Source organism: Daphnia pulicaria, chromosome 1, assembly GCF_021234035.1.
Source record: "Daphnia pulicaria isolate SC F1-1A chromosome 1, SC_F0-13Bv2, whole genome shotgun sequence".
NCBI classification, from domain to species: Eukaryota; Metazoa; Arthropoda; class Branchiopoda; order Diplostraca; family Daphniidae; genus Daphnia; species Daphnia pulicaria.
The window spans coordinates 25,158,985-25,182,952 of NC_060913.1; the positions used below are offsets into that span (position 1 = coordinate 25,158,985).

At 39.7% G+C, this 23,968-nt stretch overlaps 1 protein-coding gene across 3 annotated transcripts; it reads right to left on the reverse strand.

The window, feature by feature from the left end:
- Positions 1 to 550: 550 nt before the first annotated feature.
- LOC124314675 (protein Wnt-16-like) lies at positions 551 to 23,909 on the reverse strand. Of its 3 annotated transcripts, XM_046779962.1 has the most exons (20): positions 23,774 to 23,909; positions 23,591 to 23,705; positions 22,901 to 23,510; positions 22,358 to 22,594; positions 22,004 to 22,153; positions 21,778 to 21,937; positions 21,663 to 21,706; positions 21,360 to 21,592; positions 21,142 to 21,298; positions 20,879 to 21,024; positions 20,403 to 20,813; positions 20,151 to 20,328; positions 19,911 to 20,034; positions 18,798 to 18,937; positions 18,642 to 18,727; positions 18,368 to 18,502; positions 17,574 to 17,669; positions 17,251 to 17,491; positions 16,694 to 16,844; positions 12,505 to 12,812 (listed from the first exon to the last, which is right to left on the reverse strand). In XM_046779962.1, exons 5-20 carry the CDS (start codon positions 22,115 to 22,117, stop codon positions 12,805 to 12,807), a joined length of 2,424 nt encoding a protein of 807 aa, XP_046635918.1. In that variant the 5' UTR covers positions 22,118 to 22,153; positions 22,358 to 22,594; positions 22,901 to 23,510; positions 23,591 to 23,705; positions 23,774 to 23,909; the 3' UTR covers positions 12,505 to 12,804. The 3 variants fall into 3 exon arrangements, with proteins under 3 accessions (XP_046635937.1, XP_046635918.1, XP_046635927.1); XM_046779971.1 differs by lacking the exon at positions 22,358 to 22,594; XM_046779981.1 differs by lacking the exons at positions 16,694 to 16,844; positions 17,251 to 17,491; positions 17,574 to 17,669; ... (14 more) ...; positions 23,591 to 23,705; positions 23,774 to 23,909 and adding exons at positions 551 to 945; positions 1,295 to 1,540; positions 1,679 to 1,705; ... (5 more) ...; positions 10,482 to 10,782; positions 13,492 to 13,770 and having other exon boundaries at positions 12,361 to 12,812.
- Between the last annotated feature and the right edge of the window lie 59 nt (positions 23,910 to 23,968).

The window sequence follows — 23,968 nt, forward strand, 5'->3', positions numbered from 1 at the left end:
TTTTGAAACACCCCCAATCGAAATGACATCATATCAGAAAAGGGGAGGGGCTCAACACACAAAGGAATCCTCTTTTATTGACTCCTCCCACAAGTTGTGTACCATAAAAATGTAATGGCTATCAATTATTTAAAAAAAAAAATGTGTGTGTCGATTTTCACTGGCTTGTCGAAAAAAGTTAAGTACATCAACGAAAAGAAAAGGATTAAAAAAATATTGGATCGATTTTTGTGGTTTGAATTCGGAGTCTTAATTGACTGGACAGATTTTTTAAATTTTTTTTTGCAGGCGATGGATCGGTCCGTCTACCATTTTGAGTGACGGATTGAATTTCATTTACAGGAGAAAAAAGGGAGGATGGAGGTGGATATTTCAATTTATGTACATCATCAGGGTCTTTTACGATTTTGTTGTGCAACAAAAAAAAAGAAGAAATTATTTATAATAATAATAATAATATAGCCGGGGGGTTTACGGATGGATAAAATTAAAAAAGAAACGGGTACAATTTCTTTTTTTAAGACAAAAATTATAGGCCAATATTTTCGGGCCAAATTATTATTATTATCTCGTACAGTAAAAAGGAAAAAATATATTTTTTAATACTAATTTAATCAGAAAAAAAATGTCTGGAAAAAATGAATATTTAATACTGATGATGATTTAATCTCATTTTTAAGTGGATAGAAGGTAAATAATAATTAATCAGGTAAAAATTATTTTTCCTTTTTATTTTGTTTCGCAGAAAAAAAATGAAATTTAATTGTTTTTTACTTGGATGATGATAATAATAACAAACTCGAATTTCAAGTTGTCCGGTATAGCAGTACAGTTGGAAGAGTTTTACTTGCACGTATGGACGTCCAGCATGGTCACGCAGGTCTTGCACTTGACTTGGCAGCACCAGACGAAGCGGCAGAAACAGCGTTCGACATGTCTGACCACCTGCGGCGGGAAAATAAACCGAAAAATTTTGAATTTAAAAAAAAAAATGTGAGAAACGGTTATGCGATTCAATCGACAGACGAGTCAATTAAGGCAAATAATTTATTGTTAAATAAATAGCGCGCTATAAAAAAAATTTAATGAATGATTAAAAATGTGTTTCTAAAATAACACAATTTAATTTATGGTAATTGGCCAGCCCTTTGAGAGTTTTGAGAAATATAAAATGTCCAGTTAAACGGGCTCGTCAAAAATTTAAGGACGGCCCAAAAATGATGCGGTGCTTAATAGCCCAGCCGGCGAAAAAAATTTTCTTTTTTATTCTTTTTAATTGAATTGAATTATTTACCTGCGTGTTGTAGCCCCTTCCGCAGCAGAGGAGATCGCAGCTGTCGGATCCTGTCGAATTCTTGTTGCAAACGCGGCCGGACGTGCCCAGGATGCCCTTCTTGGGGTCTTCGACGCAGTAGTTGGGCGACTTGTGGATGTGAATCAGGTCCGTCTTGCCCAGCGGAGCTTGACGCTTCGTCTTGGACGACGACGACGACGACGATTGAATTTTCAATTCCTTGGACGACATCTTCTCTTGCATCATCTTTACCCAATAGATATAAATAAAAAATCAATTTCTCAATTTAATTAAATAGTATTTCGTAATTGGCGCCAATAAAATAATCGTTCAATTATTCTACACTAGATGGCACTTAGACAAATAAGAAATTTCATGTCTCACCGTTCTCACGAATTTGGTCGGTTTCATCTAACAAAAAAAGAAAAAGAAAAAGGTAAAATAAAAACAGGTTAAAACACAATCGATGATGAATAATGGGAGCCGGGCAGAGATTGACGTGCGACCGCTACTTTCACAACGTTCACATTCGGCTTGTCTCTCCTCAAGTCCTCGTCTCATTAATAACGTCAAATATTTTGACAATATCAAAGAAGACGAGAGAGAGAGAAAAAACGACAGAGTCTCTAACCCAAGTACACACACAGTTGTCTCGGAATGCTGGAAGAAAAAGTTAAACAAAAAGCAGCGGGAGCAGAGCCAACAGCTGGATGAGAAAACAAAAGCAGCCAAATCCTCACAAGGGGGAAAAGATAAAAAAAGAAAAAAACCAGTTGATCATTAAAAGAAAAAGAAAAAGGCCAGGGAAAAGAAAAAAGAAGCTCGGGACCAGGTGGGCCGACAGGTTGACAGCCCCACGTTATATTCCCAACATGCCTGTACGTATATTATATTTTATTCGAGAGAGAGAGAGTCTATTCGACTGCTGGTATTGTTTTTTTTTCTTTATATTTTTGAGTTGATTTACGGCCGGAATCAAAAAATGAGAAAATGTGTGGTGTTCTCTCAACCGGAGAGAGAAATAGAGAAATAGACTCACGTAAATATATTATTTTCCACTGTCAAAAAAGGCATTCTCATTGCTCTCCTTGGCCAGCCACCAGCCAGTCGAACTGGGTCCGCTTCGATTTTTAAAACATTTTTTTTTTGTCCAGAAAAAAAGGCAAATATTGCGACTTATCTTTGGATGGAAATCGCCCAGTCAGCAGACAAATTTAAAAAAATAAAATAAAAGAATTCGTGTGGTCAGTTGGTTTGACGAACGGTGAGAATGTGTGACAGGGCCCAGTCAAACACGCCAACAGCGTACCGGGAATGGATAATACATAACTATGAACTACTCTCAAAGTCTCCGCCCACTTTTTTCCATCTCTCTCTCTCCCGTCTCTCTCAATTATCTCGCCATTTGACACAGATCAATCAACCCCCATGGAAAATAAAAATGAAATAAAATATTTCCCCAAAAACTATTTTTGTAGTCGAGAAAATCAAGTTGAACGTTGGTAATGGCATCGATTTGCATAACCAGTTCTCATTTCCTTTCCCCACTTAAAAATAAAAAGTTATTTTTGAAATTGCCGCTCTTTTTATCTTTCAAAATTCATTGGAATCAGAAAAAAAGGGGGAAGCAACAACTATTTGCGGTTTGTTGTTGTTGTTGTTGTGTGTTCAAGTGTCATCCTGTCAAGTGTGTGTGTGTGTGTGTCCAGTCACCGGAAAAATAGCTCAGCGGTTTCCAACTCAAATACTTTTTCTCTTCTTATATATTTATTTTTTACCTGGACGGCGTTCTCGTATTTCTGCTTTAGGTAGTCGCCCACCTGGGCAAAAGTGGGCATCGTCCTCCAGCACGTCTTCAACTCGCAAGAGCCTGTCGGTCACGGTTTTCGCCACGCCATTCCACGAGGTGATGAAATTTAGGAAAAAGGAAAAGGAAAAAAATAATGTCGAAATTGAGTCAATTTTAGATTTTATTTTATTTTGAAAAATTGTATAACGGGGCGATTCTCACCTGAGACGCCGTGGCAGCGGCACTGCATCCGCATCAAAGTCGCTATGGCCTGCCAAACACAAAACGAGAAAAAAAGAAAAACGGACGATCAATTATTTGAACAAAAATTATCCAACATTTCCGTTTCCCATTTTCCCCTGGCCAATTGCATTCAACGCAACTTTTCTTCTTCTTGTTCTTTTTCTTTGATGACTTGACGTAATCATAAGGGACCCACATCCATTTCCGTTTCTTATCCTTCTTTACAAGAAAAGCCGGGCCAACAACCATCATGTCCATTTCATATCAAATTAAAACATTCCAGCCACACAGACTGAACACAACAATTTCATCCTGGACGGCCAGGGCCCCAATCATTTCAAAGAGAGAAAAATAGGGAGCAAGAGGTAGGGGGGATATAAGATTTTTTTACTCTACTTTTTTCTTCTACCAAATTCAATAAACTCGATCGTAAAAATTATTCACGGTCTCACTCAGTCCGCCACACTCACTTTTCAACACAAAACAAGGTGTGTACAAGGATCTAACAAGGTATACAGGAAAACGTATATACACGACAGGATTTTTTTTCTTTGGTCGAGGGGGGCGGACGCATCCGCATGAAAAGAGGGGGGTGGGGTATATATCAAAAGGGATGGAGGGTTGAAAAGAAAATATCCGACCTGAAAATTCGATCCGGTTTGATACTTTTTTTTTTCGTCCAGGGGGTTATATCGCGAGAAGGGGGGGGGGGGGGGAACGGCCAAGTAGATTTTTTTATTTTGATTTAATTTCAATTTCGAGTTGTCAAAAAAAAAAAAAACTTTTTGGTTGTTTGTGGGAAAATAAAAGGGAAACAAAAAAACGCGTTCCAGTCAATCAACATTTCGCCCACCTCCAACATGTCCAGCAACACACAAAGATCCTCTTTTTTCTTCCCTTTCGAAAACTGGGATAAGATAAAATATAATATACGACAAAAAAATAAAATAAAATAAAAAAGAGCCACCAGCTATATAGAAGATAATTGATGATGGGACCCCCGACAAAATCGTGATGACTTTTTTGGGTTACCCCCCATTTAAAAAAAAAATGTGATAATCTTTTTTATGATTTTGTTGAAGGAATTTTCATCATTTCTTTGATTGGATACGCTAAAAAATAATGCCCCGGATGAACATTTCCCAAGTTAAACGAAAGAAATTTTTGCATTCAATCTTTGGAATTCTGTTTCTTTTCTTTTTGATAAGAGGCAATTAATAGCTGTCACACGATAACAGCAGAGGAAGAATTACACAAAGAAAAACAGTCACAGAGGGGAGGATTTGTTTCTGAAGTCTCCGGGAATTCGGGGAATGTCCGGTGTGTGGTGGTGGTGGTATGTAACGACTCCATTTTGAGATTTATCCGACCAACAACACAACACACGAACCCGATAAAAAAAAAAAAAAAGATTCCGGAATTTATTTCAAAAAGTTCTTCCCACAAAGATTATGATTTTATTTTTTTCTTCCATCCCGGAAATTTTATTTTTATTTTAATTTAAATCCCCTATTTAAAAATTTAATTTAAATTGAAAAAAGAATTGGCCTACTTTTTTTTAGTTTTTGTTTCGACAGTTTAAAACTAAAATTGCGGGATAATTGTTTTTACCTTGCGACCGGCCTCGTTGTTGTGCAGGTTCATCAAATTGCGCACGTTTTTCGGCTTCTTCTGCATGGCCTTCTCGGGAGCGTCGACAAACTGCCGGGCGAATTGGATCCCGTACCGAATATTGTCACTAAACCATTTTAAAAATTTACGAAAAAAAATAAAATTTTAGATTTTAGATTTTTCAAAATAACGGAAAGTTTCAAACTTTAAAGAATAATAAACACATAAAAATAGAAAAAACAGGTGGAAAGGCCGTCGACACCAAAAACAGTTTCACACTTTTGGCGGGCCGTTCAAACAGCCACCGAAAAATAAGAAAAAGGTGGAAAGAACAACAACAACCACCCGACAACAGATAAAAATGGGGAAGCTGCCGAAAGAAATATAATAAAAAGAAAGGTGTCAATTTTACCCTTAGTCCGTTATTGGCTTTAAAATAAAATCTATTTTTATTTTTATTTGATTTTTTAAAATTTTTTAAACCCTCCACAATTTATTTGATTTTTATTTTATGAATTTACAACTTTTTGGGGGATTGATCAAATTAAATTTAAAAAGAAAATGTTGGACAAAACTTACGAGCATCCACCCCATTTCCATCCGTCGGGGGCGGGCAGACCCTGTCGGTCCATGTCGCAGCTGCACTCGGTGAGGTTGCCCAGCGAGCAGGCCTGCGTGACGGCGTGAACGACGCCGGCCGACGTCACGGCGTAAATGAAGGCCGTCTCTCGACTCCCTACACAATCAAATCAAATAAAAAATAAAATAAAAATGTCCATTGATTAACACGTTTGGGAAAATGACAAGACAAATCTGGGCCATCAACAAATTCAAACAATTCCGGATTGTATTTTCTCCTTCACGGAATTCTTCCATCACCAAAGTTCCATTTGAATTTCATTTCTTCTTTTTTTGTGTTACTGAATTGAACTGAATAGACACAAAAGAGTCTCACAAAAGTTTCTTTTGAGTATTTCTCCCCTTTCGGAAAAAAAAATATTTGACTGGGCGGAAAGGAAAAATTTTGTTCAAGAATCAGGGGAAGAGAGACGGACGGACAGACGGACCACCCCTGCTGATTGCTGCGGCCGTTTCATCAAAATTGGTCACGGCCGCCTTTTTTTTTCCGCCGATGAATGGGAATATAACTCCCCCCACCATCTTTTCTCTCTCTCATTTCCATCATCTTTTGTGGAAATGAATTTTTTAAAAAAGAGAAAAAAGGGTCAAAGCGTCAAAAGATATGCACGACCAGGTATTTTTATATTTTTCTACCCCTCTACTTATACTAGACTACCCCCTTAAATGTTATAATATTTACAATTTTGAGGGGGAGAGAGAGAAAATGGGCGTGGCTAAATTGACTAGGACTAATTAACTCTTTCCCTATTTTCTTATTCTCCCAATTCCATCATCATCATCAGGTGTGGTCGACTAGAAAGACGGGAGAAATGATTATTCATTTCTCGATGGAAATACAAAAATCAAAATTACAAGCGAATGGACACACAACAACCTGAAAGAACAACCTCAACATTGATGGATCTTTTTGAAACCACTGGGGGGCTTCAACTTCTTCTTCTTTGACCGGCCAAAAGAAAAGAAAAACTGGAAGTGCCACACCGAGGTGTTGATTAGAACATGACGTCCAGGTGTGGACAATGGGAACAACCCCAAAAAATAAAAATAAAAAGTCTTTTTAAAAAGATTCAAGTGAAAATAGAAAAAAAAAGGACCCGACTGGCCTGTCAAGAAATTGAAAAAGGACAGACGATCCTTTTGGGTCCGTGTTGAGATGTCGTCTGATGATTTATCAAAGTTAATGACGCATAAATTTTTCAAAATAAATTTGTGTTTTTTTTTTAAATATGTCGGTCAGTTGAAATAAACATCCGAGATTAGTAAGAAAAAAATTCAAATGAGATAATTACATTCGAATAAAAAAAAGATGATGATGGGCACACTAGTAGGGGGGCTTTTAACCTTTTAAAAAAAAAACTTTCCGCGTTAATGACGTTTGAAAATGTCAAGACCACACACGGCAGCAGCAGCAGCAGCCCCCCTTGGAAAAAAAAATAAAAGGTGGGAAACACGCACAACAAATTTTCGTCTAGAAATTTTTAAAAAATGAATGTCGAAGGAAGAGAGATGGAAAAAGAAAAAAGTGGGCGGCCTGGCCAGCAGCAACTCCTCCTCTACCATCATCATCATCATCATCATCATGGACGTTGCAATCTCATTACCACAGGTACCGTACAACAACGACACCAACCGAAAAAATTAAAAAAAGTTTTAAAAATTCGACAACTCTCCTGGACTCCATTTTTTCTGTGTGTGTTGTTTCCCCTGGGCACACGGTGAGGGACAATCGAAGAGCTCCGAATTGTTTGTAAAGATTCTTCTTCTCTTTGGGCCAGTTTTTTGAAAAAGAAAGCGGCAACGATGAATGCCCTCTACTCGCCTGTACACACGTGAAGAGGATTCCTTTCTTTTTCTTCTTGTTGAAAGAAGAAGAAGAAAAAGGTGAGCGTGTCTAATGGAAGGGAAGAAGACAGGAGGGGGCCGCTCTTTCATTTTCTTCCTGCCGAGGACACACACACACACAGACATACCTGCGTAATAAAGCATGGGCTCCCCCTTTCTGATGCATATTGTGTGGATAGAAGGAGACCTTAGACAAAGCTGTCAACTCTTATATCTATTTATTATATTAAAAAATATATTAGATGAAGACCGGCCTCCGGCGGGCCTATACCCCCAAAAAAACATTTTCTCTTCTTTCGTGTCACGACCAACACAAAGACCAGAAAATCCCATCAGTGAAAAAATGGAAAAAAAATTCTTTTAGAAATAAGAAAAATAAATTTTTGGGGGTTGAATAAAAGAATATAAGAAAGACATTGGATAATAATTGAATCATCATCCGACAACTATGTGTGAATTCTCCCTCCCCTATTCTTCCTACTGGGGTCGAATAAATCTGGTCAATGTATAAATTTATTTATTTTTTCTTTCATTTCACGTTTTGTTTCGTCTTTGTTGTTGTTGTTGTTCGCCCACCCAACTCGAATGCGGACGCTATAGGTGTCCGTAAGAAAAAATTCCTTCAATTCCCCCCCTCCTCCTACTCTCACAGACACACTCGACATGTGTAATAAAATATATAAATATATCTATATATAATACAGACATCATAATAATAACTCTCCCCCCGAAAGCCATTTGGAAAAAAATAAAATAAAATAAAATAAATTTCCAAATTTATTTTAGAAGAAAAAAGAATTGAGATGAGGGGGGGGGGGACCTCCCATGGAGATGCTGTGTGTTGGTGTACAACAACTCAATCCCGACTAATTAACTCTCTCGCCGGTGTAAAAAGAAAGAAAAAAAGAAGAGAATGCCAGCGGCTGTAATGATGGTGTTGTTGTTGTATCATCCAGTGCCGGACAAAACTTTTTTCTTTGGCGCCCAGTTTAAGTCAAAAGAGAAAAAAAAGAGAAATGTTGTTTTTGTAATGTAATAATGTAATTTGATGTTATTTCTTTCGTGTTGGCTACCAAAATTGCCTCTCGGGCTCTACACACTACTAGCCCGTGTGTGTGTGTGTCATGATTGGATTTGGCCACACTAGAGATGCAACAACAACAACAACCTTCTGGCGCTTTTCTCTTTTTTAAATGTGTTGGGAACTTTTTTGATTTACTCCACACACACACACACACGCCGCCATTTTTAAAAATAAAATTCGACGAATAACAAAAAGGAAACGTCAAAAAAATATTCCGGTTTTTCTGTTTTCATTTGATAAACTAAAAAATGAGGTGGAGAATGTTCAATGGTTGTATACAACAACAACCGGCTAGTAGGTCAATTCAATCAGAAACGTCCGTCCCGACACAGATGAGATTGCGGCCGAGATGACGGACACACCAAAACGACCAAACCAAAAAAATCAGATATACAACGCAATCATCACGGCTATAAAGTCAAAATATTTGTGTCCATCCGCTCCCGGACGCCATCTGCGAGAGACCCCACCCCCCGGAGAGGTTGATATTTCCCGAGATGATTTACGCGCAAGGTTGTTGTTGATGTTGTTGTTGACTACAACAATCGACATGTAAATCCCCAGAGGCCTAACAAAAAAAGAATCGATGTCGTTCCATGAAACAACCCGGAATTTTGTAAAATGTTTCCCGCTATGTATTCCGGCGGAGACCACCTGGCAGACAACAGACGGCCCCCATGTATATCTCCGTACCGTTGTGAAATGTTTAGATTGAAACGTGTGTACACTGGCGGATGCTGGGCAGAACGTGAAAAAAAACCTTTTTTCGTAATAAAATAAAATAAAATAAAAAACTACTGAAACAACAGCAGAAAAAAGCGTCTGCTGTTGTTGTCTGGGAGCCATTTCTCATTTGGGGTCCGGGAATTTGTGTTCGTGTGATGACGGGAGACGAGAAAGAAAACGGGGGGTGTCTGTGTTGTGTCCGTCAAGTCCCGGGCGTGTTAAATACATTTAAGGACCGTTTTGTTGTCTTGTCGTTTAGATTTTTTTTCTCTTTTTTGGCAACGGTTCTTTTTTTTCGTTTTAAAAAATAAAATAAAATAGAAAGAAAAACCGTTTGATTTATCTGTGACGGGCCAGAAAAGACAGGTGGACTTTTTCGTGTGTCTTGCACAAGTAGCAGCAGAGAGATAGGCACGGCTAGAATCGACAAAATCGAGCCCTCTTGTCGTGATTGAAATACTACAGACAAAAAGGCGAATGAAATATTTTTTTCCCTTTTACACAATTATAGATAAAATTTCTATTTATTTTTTCTAAATTATTTCTATAGGGATGTTTTTTTTTGAAATTTTTATTTTTTACGATTCGTCTGCATATAATAACGCCCCAAACGATTGTTTACGACTTTTTCTTCTTCTTTATTTTATGATCTTAATTCACCATAGAGAACAATAGTATAGTCTCTCCTATACCAACGAATCTCTTCTTTCTATCTCTCTCCAAGTTGTTGTTGTTTTTATATATCGGCCCGTCTGATTTCCTCCCCTCTCTCTCGCCCAGTCGATGATACACACAAGATAATGGGGCCTGCACAGTCTCAGAGTAGACAATTCAATTCTCCCATTTCTAATCAGACACTCAAAAAGAAGAAGAAGATATTTTCCCTTTTCTTCTTTGGCAAATGGACGGACATTGTCACCAGTGTGTGGATTACGACTGCCCGTTTGTCTTTTATATAAACAGACGCAATGAAAAATAAAATAATTTCGACTCTCACCTCGTTCCAGAGTGGCTCCAAAGACATTCTGGTCGTCCTTGGTCGTGCAATTCCAGCGCTCGTTGCGGAACTGGTGCTGGCACTGCTCGATACCCTGCGGAAAATCAAACAACAACCAAAGAATTTTTAGTTTTTTAAATCGCTGCTCATGGTTGTACCTCACTGCCAATGCGATTATAATTTTAATGGACTTGAGCTGTAAGCTGATTGTGGGAAAAAAGTTAAGTTGTTTGTCAGTGCTGGTTGTTGTTACCTTTCGGGCTCCGTCGGAGACGGACTGGATCGTGTTGGGGTGGGCCTGGCAGACTTGGATCTGGCGAGAGACGAGTCCCGGCAGGGCGGCGCAGATGGCCCGGGCCGACCCCTGGGTCACCATTTGGTTCGACTGCTGGTTGTGGTGTTGGTTGTGCTGGTCCATTTGATGCAGGTCGGGACCTCCAGCCGCTAGTCCGGCCGTCGCCTGGTCCGACAGAGTCAGAGACGGCGGCTGTGGCGCCTTTGGCGGCTGCGGCGGAAGCGTCAACGACGGCGAAGTCCCCGACAATCCCAAGTGCCTTTAAAATCAAAATCAAAATTAAAATTAAAAGAAATTAATTTTTTGAAATTTTTTTTTGAAAACAAAAAAGTCGTACGAGTTTCGCTCTTTGTCTCTGTCCGGCTGCGATAACAATCACGACGGATGACCCCCCTGCCGTCAGAAAAACAAGTTGCTTACGGATTTCCCAGGCTCCTTGAATTTTGTTATTTTCGGTTCATCTTTTTTTAAGAAAAGTCTCTGCGCCTCCTTAACGTTTTCCCCCACTAAGAAAAGTGTCGTGTCATTGACAGACATTTGCCAAGTAGCCCCCCAAAAAGTTGCAGAGTCTCTCTCCCGAAAAATGAAAGAAAAATAAAAAAATGTCGTCGGTACAAAAAAGTTGAAAAGAAATAAAATGTCCCATTTCCTTTTTGAACGATCTACACAATGTACAAAATAATAATAATAATAAGAATGGGTCCATTTCTTTTGATTATGTTTCGTGTGTCGTGTGCGGATATCCGCACAGTTCAAAGGAAATGCTATAAGAAGAAATAAAAAATCGTTGCGTAACTGGAGAAGGCCAAGTCACCATGGGGTCTCTCTTATTCTTTATACGATCAAAGTCGGAAAGAAAAATAAAAGTAAAAAAAAAGGGTTTTGAGTTGATATCCAATATCTTATTATGTCGGCTTCTACTGGGCGACTCACTTTGTTTGTTTCATTTTGAGAGTTAAAAAAAAATGAAATCCTTATCAAGGCAATAATAATAATCCCCCCTTGGGTGAAAAAATGAAATAAATTTATAAACCAATCCCTTTTCTTTCGTCGTATGTGACCCAAATTTTGGTTGAAATTAAGCAACGAGTAAAATGAGGTATATACACTTCATCTCATATTTTTTTGGTGAATAGTGGCCGTCATTTTCTTTTCAACCGTGTTATTTTTAATAGCTCCTGAAAAAACTCAAATTTCTTCATCTTAACGGGAGGCGGAGGCCATTTCTTATAATTTCAGTGAAATCTCTCGACTGGCACACACAAAATAATAAAAAACACATTTTTTCTTTTTACTTTTTCTTCTTCTTTTTTTTGATTGGATTTTTTTCACTTTTGTTTCTCTTTTTTACTCTTAAGGAAAAACAGAAAAGAAACAACAAGAAACACTTTGAGCACCGGGGCTCTTGTTCAGGGTCTTCCAATGTCAACGGTGTTTTTGTTTTTTTTTTTTTTGGCAGAGAGTCTACACGGAGTGGACACGAGAAAACGATCAAATAAAATTCAATTCGATTGGCTTCTCCCGACGGAAAAAGAAAAGACAACAAAAATCTGTAAATTACAAAAGAAAAAAGAGACTCTTGTGCCATTTAGGGATGGGACGAGGTGGGGATAAATAAAATAAAAATAAAATAAAATAAAAAGCCTTGCACATCCGTGATGAATGACCGCCGGAGAGACCCGATGATAAATTGCCGTCTAATGTGACCTCACCTTTGATTCACGGTCACAGCGCCTGTCTCCTGCCCGTCTCTTTTTAGTTAAAATTTTTCCATCCGCCAAAAATTTCATCCTCAAATTTTGAATGAATAAAATATGAAAAAAAAAATGAAACTTACATCCAGTTGGAGGTGACGGGCCGCAGTAGGAGAAATAGGAGAAGGGAGGCGGCCAGGAGCGGAGTCCTCCTAGGACTGGCGGCCATCCGATCGGATGAAACAAACGACATGATGTAACGAAACACTTTTTTTCTCTTCTTTTCTTTTTCTTGGAAGCGATCCAACTCGGTGCACAAAACTCAACACACAAGGCACTTTCTTCTTCTTCTTTTTATGTTTTTCAAAGTTTCAAAAGTTTGAGAGGGAAAAATCAAAGTTTTTGGGGTTTTAGGCGGGAGACAACAACTTTGTTTTCCTGGACACTGGGAAGTCTGGAAGGATCACGGCACTCGATGTAAATATCCGACGGGTAGCATGATAGCAGCAGCAATCAAAAGCGATTGGCAATTCAATTCCAATTAGACGATATCCAATTTCGACTGTGATAATCTCCCTCCTACAGTTTCATCGGCCTGAAAGAAGAGAAAATAAAAATAAAATAAATTACAGCGTCAAGTTCAACACCCTTTTAATGAATTCATTAGCATAATTATGCCTCTCGTGTTAAAAACATCAATTGCCCAGAGAAATGTTTTTTTCTTTTCCTCTTTTGTTTGTTCAAAGTCCAGTTTGATGGATGACCGCAACACATCTCTTACACGGATCATCCTAGCACTATGTTATATTTGTAATTCAATCCCGGATTATCTCTCACTACTGGTTGCGTGGAAGCCGCCGCACACATCTAATAGATCAAATCGCTTTCGACTCTTGTCTTTTTTTCTTTCTTTCTTTCTTGATTTTAAAAAAATGAAATTTGTTTCTTTTGATTTTTTCTTTTGTTTTCATTTGAACAAAATGGACACGCTGGGAAATGAATAATTCATTCGTTCCCATATTCGGGTGTCAGCACGTCAACTCAGCAGCTAGCACGTTAAGACAAAAAAACAACAAAAAAGAAACACTTTTTTTCTTCTTCTTCTTCTTTTCGAATCTTTTAAAAAAACAACCGAAAAATTTCCATCGATTTTTTTGTTTGTTTGTTCTATTCCGGAGGGATACCACGCAGACACGAGACAACCGGATGACCATCAGCCCCCCAAACTATTTTGAAATAATAGCCTAATAATAATAAATCCTAATGCAAATTACCGGTGATTTCCTTGTAGAGATTCCGGGGGCCTTTAAAAACAAACAAACAAACACACACAGACACAGACACACACGCACAGACACACTGGTATATCGCTAATAATAATCGGATTAAAAGAAGAAATGTTCTTCCTGTGTTTTGCTTCACTCTTTTCCCTTTAAAATTTTAAAAGAAAACGAAAAATGTTTTGTTGTTTTTTGTTTCGGTTGTTGGGAGTTATAAGAAGCGCGTCTTTCTCCGACGGTGCCGACACAGAGACTCACGAGGGAGGGCGATTTACGGATCGGATTTCCACAGCAGCAGCAGCAGCAGCAGCGGCAAGGTCTGCCGGGGTCTCTCTCTTGTAGGCAACAAGCTCCTCCCATTACCCTACCTCCTCCCAACACTTTTTTTTCCAGACTCCTCCTCTTTCGCCATGTCCAGCCAAAAACTAAAAACTAAAAAATCAAATAAAAAGGAACCCCGAAAGGTATATATACAACTCTGCTGGTGCTTGTTGTATATTCTACCTTGTCTACACCTTTTTTCTTCTTTCTTCTTTCCTGGTTTTTCTGTTAGAAAAAAGAGCGGCTACCTGTGTGTGTGTCTGCCCGTCCAGAGTGTTGCTGGGACAACGGTGCAGAGTCCAGTGGTGGTGGTGGTCAATGCCCCCTGGTGGCGCGATGACCACCTCCTAGAGGAACCCCAGAAAGTGATTCTCTTCTTCTTTTCCTCTCCACACCAAATACAATAAATGTCAATTGTGTTTGTTACCTCCACTCGACAAACTGGGCCGCGCGGTGCTTCTTACTCCCCCCCCCCCCTCCCCAAACTTCTTTTGACAATCACCGACGAGTGTGGACAAAACAAAGAACAAACTTGTTTGAAAAATTCCCAAATGAAATTCAAATTTCCCGCCAAATTTCAATTACAAATTTTTAATATCAAAATGAATAATCAAAGGGTTAACAATGATTTCCGTGGTAGGGGTGAGATATATCTCACACCGACCATCATCATCATCATTGATCACCTCAAAAAAGAATAATAGAAAATTGTTCCTCCTCCTTTTTAATGAAAGGATCGGGCCGACGTTCCTATCCACCGAAAATGTGTCAAAGAACACACCGAATCCGTTTTGTATTTTTTGAACAAATCTTTTTTTTCCCTATTATCGGCGGCTCTATAGTCTATTTGGTTTTTCTCTTTCTCTCTCCCAACTGTACAAATGGAGAGGCTTAGTCACAAAAATGATCGATCTTGTCTTTTCATTTGACTTTTGTCCAGTTGAAAAAGAGAAGAAAAGAAAGTCCGATTTAAAGAAAAGAAAACGTTAACGAGGATCAATATAGACTAGTGATTTTCTTTTAGCCATTCAGATTTCAGATGAGGAATAGGATTTCATATAGGCGGTGGGGGTTGTTTCTCAAGTGGTCGGTCAACAGTTCAACACATTTTTGCATTTGTGTGTTGTCTACCGACCTTATTGATTGGCTCAAAAAAGGGGGGAAACACACAACTGAGCCCTTGACCCTGTTTGACCTCCCCTGGGTGCTGTAGAGGATCCTGTAGAGGATAGTGTCGGTACTAGTCCATGATAGAAAGAGACAACAGGTAAAACACACCTACAGATGAGGGGCGGTGGCGGCGGCGGCGACGGACGAATTTCCCATTTTTTTCGATATCAATTCGTTCCGTTCCAGAAAAACCTCAACTTGTCCAAAATAACATCAAATGACGACAAATGGAAAACCTACAAATGTTTGGGGTCGACTGTTATTCACTTGTTTTCTATTTATTTTCAGGCTATAATTGGATGTTGTGACACTGTGGCTCCTTGGGCGATATCCCCAGCGCCCTGTAGGCAACACCACAAAGGCCCCCAAGTACACACTGCTGGCCGAGTGAAAAAAAACATTGGCGCTACTCTCTTCACATAAATAAAATGGTAAAGAGGGGGGTGTACCTTATTTAGATTTGTTCTCGTTGAATAGAATTCAACCAAAATAAAAAAAGGGGGGCCCAGCAGAGAGAAGAACAAGGACGGGCGAAAAAGTCGTAAAATAGTCGAGAGATCGTGTGAGAGAAAAAACACACAGCCACCTTCTAATTTTAGACGACGCACTAACCAAAAAAGAAAAGAAAGAAGAGGGTCAAAATAATAAAAATGGCCAACACAGAGAGGGAAAAAAAAAGGTATCGGTTGTGTCTCTTAACGACCGCCTTTCACCCCCTCCTATTTTTTCCCCTGGACCAAAAAAAATAAAATAAAATAAGAAGAGATTTTTTTTTTCAATTATAAAGAATTTGTAGGGAAGTTAATTACAAGGACGGACCGCGCGCTGGGCCAAAACTTGAGAGAAAAAACACTAAGCCGATAGATGGTGTTATCTACTTATATACCAGGTGTACCCCCCCCCCCTTTTTATTTTTTTGGTCGAAAAATATTTCGCACCGGACGTGGCGAATTCATCACTCGAACGCCAAAAAATAAAAATTCCGGAATTTATTCAATTTCTGTTTTTTTTTGGGGGGGGATTTGATTCCACCCCATGAAAAATTAGAAAATTCTCGATTGATCGACTCAAGTTATTTCTCTAGCTACAAGAGAAATTGAGGGAATGACCGGAATGTTTAGTCAAACACGACCAAGTTGTATGTGTGTGTCGTTGCCGGGGCAGGTCCCCATCCATCACGACACGCCGACTGAATGCGTCGCTTAATGAGACGGACGCTCGTTTTTTTTTTCTTTCTTCCATTTTGAATAATCGCTCTTGACTTTTCGGAAGATGCTCGTCGTGACCTATTCTCCTCCTCCTCCTACTACTACTACACCGGAGAATTACCAGCGCCATCCATCACGTTCACAAAAAATGGGAAAAAAAAGCTTTTGAGCCGGCCAGAGTTCATCGGATGAGGTCATCATCGGCATCTTCTTCTTTGATTCAGCTTCCACCCTCTTATATAAGGATGAAGCGCATCCAGCGTGATAAATCCTCCCCTTTAAAAAAATATTTTTTCCTCCGCACGCGCTTGATAACCCCTCACAAAAAGGGCCGACTAATGGACCAACCACCACCAGGTGGCTGGCAACAGATTAACTCTCTACCAGATCCATCTGGATAATTCGAGCCGCTTTTTTCCAGACGGTTCGGTTCGGGGATCAAAAAGGTCAACTTCCGATTCATTCCGGAACTATTAAATGAATTCAACGTATATTACCGCGACAGATTTGATCGGCCAGGATCTCCGTGTAGACTTGATTGATGGGGCCCTCGATCCTGAATCGAGGCGGCTGCTGGCTACTTGGCTGCTGGGCGAGGTCGAGCGCATCCGCATCGTCAGCCCAAGGGCCGCCGTCCGCTTCCGTGATCTAAATATGCGCATAAAGAAATAGAAAAAAAACGGACAGGACGAGTTAGCGAAAAAATGAATTAAACAAAAAATACGGGAGATTCTTACACGAATTGACATCAATCCCTTGTACAAATAGCGTAGGGGAGAAAAAGTAACAAATGGAAAGAGAAAGGAGATCATGATGGATGGACGGATGTGGCGCATAACTAACTAATCCGCATTCTTGTCTCAACCGCGGGAAAACATTCCAAAGTCATGCCGAGCATTCTCCCCTTTTATTTTAAATCTTTTCTTCATTATTTCTTAAACTTTTTGAACAAAATTGTTTATTTCATTTCATTTTATTTTTCCTTTTTATTTTTAAAAAAGGCAATAAAAGAAATTGAAATAAAAACTTTTGGTTTTTTGGGGGGGATTTGTACCTGATGGAAATGGCAGCGACAATGTCCCGGTAGGAAATCGCGGAAACGGGCGGCCGTCATGTTCCACGTGTCGACAGTGCGGAAGCCGTAGTGGAGACGGGCCGTCTGCGATAAGCGGGCCAGTCGGCGGGCGGTCGAGACGAGCTCTTTTTCGCGACGGCTCAGCGCCCATGTCACGTCTGAATGAAACAATCCGGCGCCCGCCATTTTGATCACCACCGCCATGCCCGACAATCCTTCCCTAGATGGAAGAAACCAAACAAAAATTCAAATGTTTAAATTTCGCGCGCAAAACCAAACAATAATTTTCTTTAGTTATTTACGTGTCTAGAACCTGACGGATCGTGTCCAGGTGCTCGACAGACATCCAATCCAATCCGCCAACTACCAGCGTCGTGTCACTTTCATTGGCTTCCGCCCTACAAAAAAAATAAATCAAATTGACGTCAAGTTAAATGATTTGAAAAAAACTGGTCAAAATTATTCGACATATTTCTGCCCAGCAGTTTGCTGCCTCATCACGCTGGATGAGCAATCGAAGCTGGAGAGACCCTTTTTCGGTCGAATAAAATATTTGAAAAAAAAAGCGACGCGCATGATTCCTCCTGGCTGGGGGGTCTTACGGATTCCGCATGACGGCCATCGAAGAAAAAGGTTGGCCATCATCCTGTATAGTCTGAAGAAAGAAAAGTGCGCTTGTCTCGTTCCATCAGGAGGAAGAAGATGATGCTCGCCTGATTCTCAATGGCGCTCTCCTGTCAACATCCGCCTCCATCCAATTCGGCCATCATTCAATTTTATTATTACTGAGCTATTATGGTGGTAGTTGGGAAAGGATCTATTCTCTCTCTAGACTCTATTGTTGGTAATGTGCACACAAACCCTTCTTTTCTTTCCCAAATAAAAAAGGCCATTATGACCATGCCGGGCCCTTTTTGACTGTGTGTGTTTACAACACAAAACAATCGACAAGAGAAAGAAAAATCTTCTTTTCTTTTTTGGTTATAAAGGGGATTATAAGAGAAACTGTGTGGCTGTGCTGTCATCATTGATCACGGCCGACGGGGCGTGATGGATACAATTGCGAGCTTTGAGATTCGGTAATATTCACTGATACCTGCGGAGCATGTGGGTGAGCGTCTGCTGGAGCGAAGTTCTCGACGACATCCAGAATTTGGGATAATAGTCAAAGTCGAATTGTGTCTGACCGCCAATGTTGGCAAGACGGTGGCGATAACCGTGCCACTTTGTCCTGGAACACACGGAACCAAAACAAAATAATAAAAACGACCAATTAACCATGGAGAAGGAAATGGGGAGCACAATAGAAGAGCAGATATGGCTCCTACTACTACACCAGTACTAAATAGCGTATAGAGACGACACAATACCTGTCAGACGTCGTTAGCCAACCGTCTAGCCGTTCCAGCAGCGATTCCATCATGCCACGGTTAGTTGAGTCTCCGACAAATATCAACTAGGTAATAGATTTCGATTGAATTACATTCAAATCTGATTATTTTCCAAGATTTTGGGCGGCAGCAGACCTTGCGGTGTAGTAGACACTGCTGGAGCTCGGACGGGCTGTAATGAGGATGGCGGCATACAAACGGCTGCCAACGAGCTCGGCTCCAGTAACAGGATCGTTCCAGGAGGCAGGAAGAGCACGGAATCATCCAGGCGCCTTCTATATATCCCCGCCAAACACAAAATAGAAAAATTAGTTGATTGTAAAAAAAACAGAAAAGGGTAGAAATTGAATTAACTTTAATAAGACTTGTAAGCTCAAAACGTGAAGGAGGAGCAGTGACGTCATTGAGAGTAATTTATACCATTTTCTACAAGACTACCCCCCTATTTTTAGGGGCCGAGTCTAATTGGGGGGTCTCTGTGTATGTGTATACGTGTTGTGTGTGTACTTGAATATGTATATACGTCGCGGCGGGCTGTCCGGTCAAAAAAATGGCCGCCTTTGTCGTCCTCGTTCCCCCCTTCTCAATTTTCGCATTTTCACACGAGAGGCGAAAGGAGGAGGAGGAGTTAACTATCGATATATCTCCTCAACTCGGTCCGCCCACAGAAGAGAGGCGAAAAAAAAATAACGTTCCAAAAAAAGTAAAAAAAGAATTCCATGACAGTTCCATGGCAAATTGCAGGGGGGGGCCTCTTCTCCTATTTAGGGATGGGGCGGAGAATGAACGGAAATGACGTCATAAATTTGTCAAATTGTTCAGAGTCTCTTCTTCTTCTTCTTTTTTTGGCCTTTTCTCACACGAAGAGTCTAATTGGTTGTTGGAATTCACGCGTTCCATGACGACATTTAACACTCTGTAAAAAGCCAAAAAGTGACGGGTTTGAAATAACTTTGCCGGCCCCCCCCCCCCCCTCGCTTCTGTTCTGTGTTGTTGGTTCTTTCTTATATTTCTCTTTACGACTGGCGATGAAATCCGTTCCAGAATGAAAGATACGACGAACAACCGAGTTCCATAAAAAACAGACAAGAAAAATAAAACTTTACTTGATTTATGCCCGATAATTTGTTAAAAGGAAGAGAAAGAAAGAAAACACAGCAACAAACGATTAAGTCCTGTTTTCCCTACTAGGATTGATGACTGCGCAATTTGGCTTCTTGTTGTGCCGACTGGGCACTAAAAATTTACCTTCAGAGTTGCCAAAAGGGCAAGTCGGCAGCCGGTTCCAATCGGTCAAAGCCGAGCTCCAATTGCCGAAGGGTGATGCTTGTAATCCGCATTCCGGCTTCTCCTTAAACCTGAGACTGCATTCCTACATTTTGGGAAATATAAATAAAACAAAAAGAAAGAAATAGATATGAAAAATGGTTGAGGAAGTGAATAGCTAAAATAGTTGATACAGAATTCCAAGAAAATGTATCAGTATACTTGTTCCAGGATGCAAACAGTTTGATGATTGGCATGAAATGGAAGTGGATTATCTTCTCTGGCTAGGCGTCTTATCGTGAGAATGTAGATAATGGGTCTGATTTGTGGATCCTTGTTTCCTATTTCGATTTTAAAGTCATTCCAGTCAAGCCCAATGCTGATCTCAAAATGGTTGGATCTAGTAACAACAATTAGATAATCAAAGGATTTAGTTGCAACATGGATACTGATTACTGAGAATTTGATGCATACCTTTCGCTTTCAAATAAAGCATATGCTGCCAGACCGTTTAGCACCACTTTGAGATTCAACAAAGTTGTTTCATAAGGCACAGTTGCAGTGTAATGAGTCCATCTGGGTTGAAAGGCAGGCTCAAGTTTTGTGGATGGAGTGATGATGAGATTTGTTATTAGACCGAATATTTCTTCTGGGCCATAAAGGTCTTCATTCAGGACTGGGCCAATCTCATTTACAGTAGAATGTGAATGCCGAAACGAGAGATAATTAACAGCAGTGCTTATGGTTTTATGCAGAAGTAGTTGAAGAGAATGTGGAGTGGATTTTGAACGTAATCGTTGCACGCTGTCGTGCATTCGAAACAGTTCCAAGCCAGACGATTTGGGCATGAAGTCTGCTGCCAAAATCTGTGAAACTTTGTCACGACTAGAAAATGAAATTCACGGTGACTTTACAGAAACATTAAACACAAAAATTGTTGCATTTTTCACCTGATAACACGTTTGAATTCATCGACGACCGGGAACAATTTTTCCACGTGCGCCACTAATAGTCGAATCCACCTAACGGCAGAATCGTAAACTGACTTATCGAAGAAAGAGCGCCCAAATTCTTCGAAAGAGTGCAGCCAGTTCTCCTAAACGTTTAATCACGCATAACTTTTAGAATTTATCGGATTATCGACAAAACACAAATATTCCAACTGTTGGTATTTATTCAAATAAAAAAAAAAAAAAAATGTTGAATCGCAAACCTCGTCAAGCAAGAGCATTCCATTCTGGAAGACGTAAACTTTCACGGGATTAATCGATTCAATTAAAAAAAAGAAACGAATGATGAAAGTTGCATTTTTAAACCGGATTGCATTGTCGTCTGACATGGGTACAATCATAGTTTGTTTCCCCGAAAACCTACGCAATAAAATGATAATTACAATAAATCAATTGGGTAGTAAAAAAGAAGGTCAACAACCGTTTTATCCGAAGTGCTTGGTAAATTTGCAGTGTCGTCATTGTCCGACTGGTGGTTTCCGGTGGATGAAAACATCGCCACGATTTGTTCAAGCTAAAATCATTTGTGAGAAATTCGTCCAAATGGTTATCAAGATCGTAGCAGGATTCCATCCGACCAGTCACGTTACGCAACGCCAAACAGAAAGAATTTGCATCGGACGAAAGCTCTTTCAGAATTCTCCTCAAAACAAGCTATCAGAATGAGAAATGTTGATTGGATTTCGTTAAACAAAAAAAATTTACATATTTTAGAGTCTATCACTTGGGAAATCGTTTGGTCCTCGTATTCCCGACAGCTTTGCTTCTCTACACGCAATCCAGTTGATAAATGTCAGTGAGATAATAAAAATAATAATACAAAAGCGGTTAATTTATACTATGAGGGTAGACGGTGAACGAAGAGCCATTAAGGCCATATGAGGTCTTTGGAGCCAATAAGCCCAGGCTTAGCAGCAATGAGACATTCCATCGATCGTGATTTGACGACTGCATGGCAGGGTTGTGCATCATCTTCCATTCACAATACTTCACATCGTCCTGGTTTCATTTACATACTTAATCTGATTCATATCTCATTTTAATGGTGATAAAATTTCACTGCACCTCGTCACGAATGAGCTTTCCGTTAAACTGTTGAGCCTCTCTTCTCGCCACAAGAATAATTGTGAATAAACTGGAAATCGTCAGTCCAAGAAACAGCGAATAACATCTCTTCATATTCCAATTCTAGAAAACGTTGAGAATCTCCAAAACCTTTTTTAAAGAGATAAGATCAAATGTGAGATTACATTGAAACAGCGGGTATAGCCGCTCTTACGAACTATCTTCAAGTGGGGCCGCAAGATTATGTAGACTGTTCCTATCTACCACTCGACTTTATTTTTGTTTTTAAAAATCTGAGTGACTCAGAAATACGTTAGCCACCTAGAAAGCAGAAATACACTAGCGCAATCTTACCGTGTACTGGATCGCTATGGGATCAAACTCCACGCTGTAGCCGGTGATAGATATCGTTAATTAGGAATAATGTGTTAGGAAGCACGGCGGCGGAGCTCCAATTTCAAAAGATCTTACAATTTATTCACCATCACGCACCCATCCGTGTAGCATATGAACAACAAGAATGTAGACTACGCTGGAATGTTAGTTACTGCCGGCTATAATCCAGTCAGACGGAGAATATAAGGTAGTCTACTAAAAACAAAACAAACAAGTATTTGGAGCAAACCACTTGACTTGTCAGAAAAAAAATAAAAATAAATAACGTCATAACGGGAATTCAATCTTTTTGCACACCCAAAAAGAAAGAATTATGGAGCAATGTTTACAAATAACTGGAATCTCTTAATGCCAACGATATCGATAAGTAACTATCAAAATATTTACACTACTTCAGTAAACAAGCATCCAAATTTTTAAATTTGGATTGATTACTCATGAAAATAAAAACCAAATTAAAGATTTAAGTACCAAAAATAAACCTTACTCAGAATAGGTTACCTAGTCAACTTGCTTGGAAATCGGTAAAGTTCCGTAACAGCCAACACACTGGCACGAGGATAAAATTTGTTTCAAGATGCGCTCTGTGTAGTGTATCGAGTAGAACTGACGCCGCGGCGTGTCAGATCGCTCTTTAGGGGATTTGAAAGCAAGCGCCGTCTCTAAATGAAAAGCACACTAAAAAAACAAATGAAGGGCGCACTTTCTAAGCCCTACAATCAACTCAATTAGTTCAAAATAACTCCTGCAAACATTGCATGCAAATTAGGAGACCATCAAACACTTTATTGTTTACTGATTGCCTCAGCCTCAGATATGCCCAAGTACACAACAATTGTGACAAAATAATGTCACGCTATTCTTTAAGCCACCAACAATTGTTTCAGGTGAATCAGAGTAAATAGACTTTCCCTTGTTAGTGTTTCCCTTGTCCAGGCTTTCAAATTTCACTGGCTGCATTTTCTTTTCATCGGAAGACAACTTCTTCGATGTCGAGTATATGGCTCCGATTTTCCGCTGCATTTCCTCTGCAGAGCTGAAAAGTGGAAATCCCGCAGGATTCTCCAACAGGACCGTTCCCATTTGCCGTCTAATTTGACATTAAACAAATCTGCAACAAAGATAAAACAGAGAGCGGTTAAAGAAAATGGTTTTAACCCGAGATTTTGGTTGGGTTTGGTTTCTCTCGACCTGTAGGAGCCTGGGTGGCAAAAAGAGACTTCTTCCCTGGAGGGACTCCGGCTTTTGCTGCCCAGTTGGCAGTGAATCCTTCTTGAATGGTCAGCACTAAATCTACACCTTGCATCTGCAATTTAGAAATGAAATTTTAAATATCGCATAATTTATTAATAGCTGTGAAAAATAAATTTATACCTTTTGTGATTTGTTGATGAGGACTTTTTGTCCCCGACTTCTTGGTTGATGCCGATCTCCATGGAACTTTAATGGCAGTCTCCATGTAATTTGAAAATCTGTCGACAACATCTGCTACGTTTCCGGTAGGAGGAACCACCTGTTACAAAACCACGCGTTAATGTAAGGCTTTACAAGCCTTGATTAATAAAAACA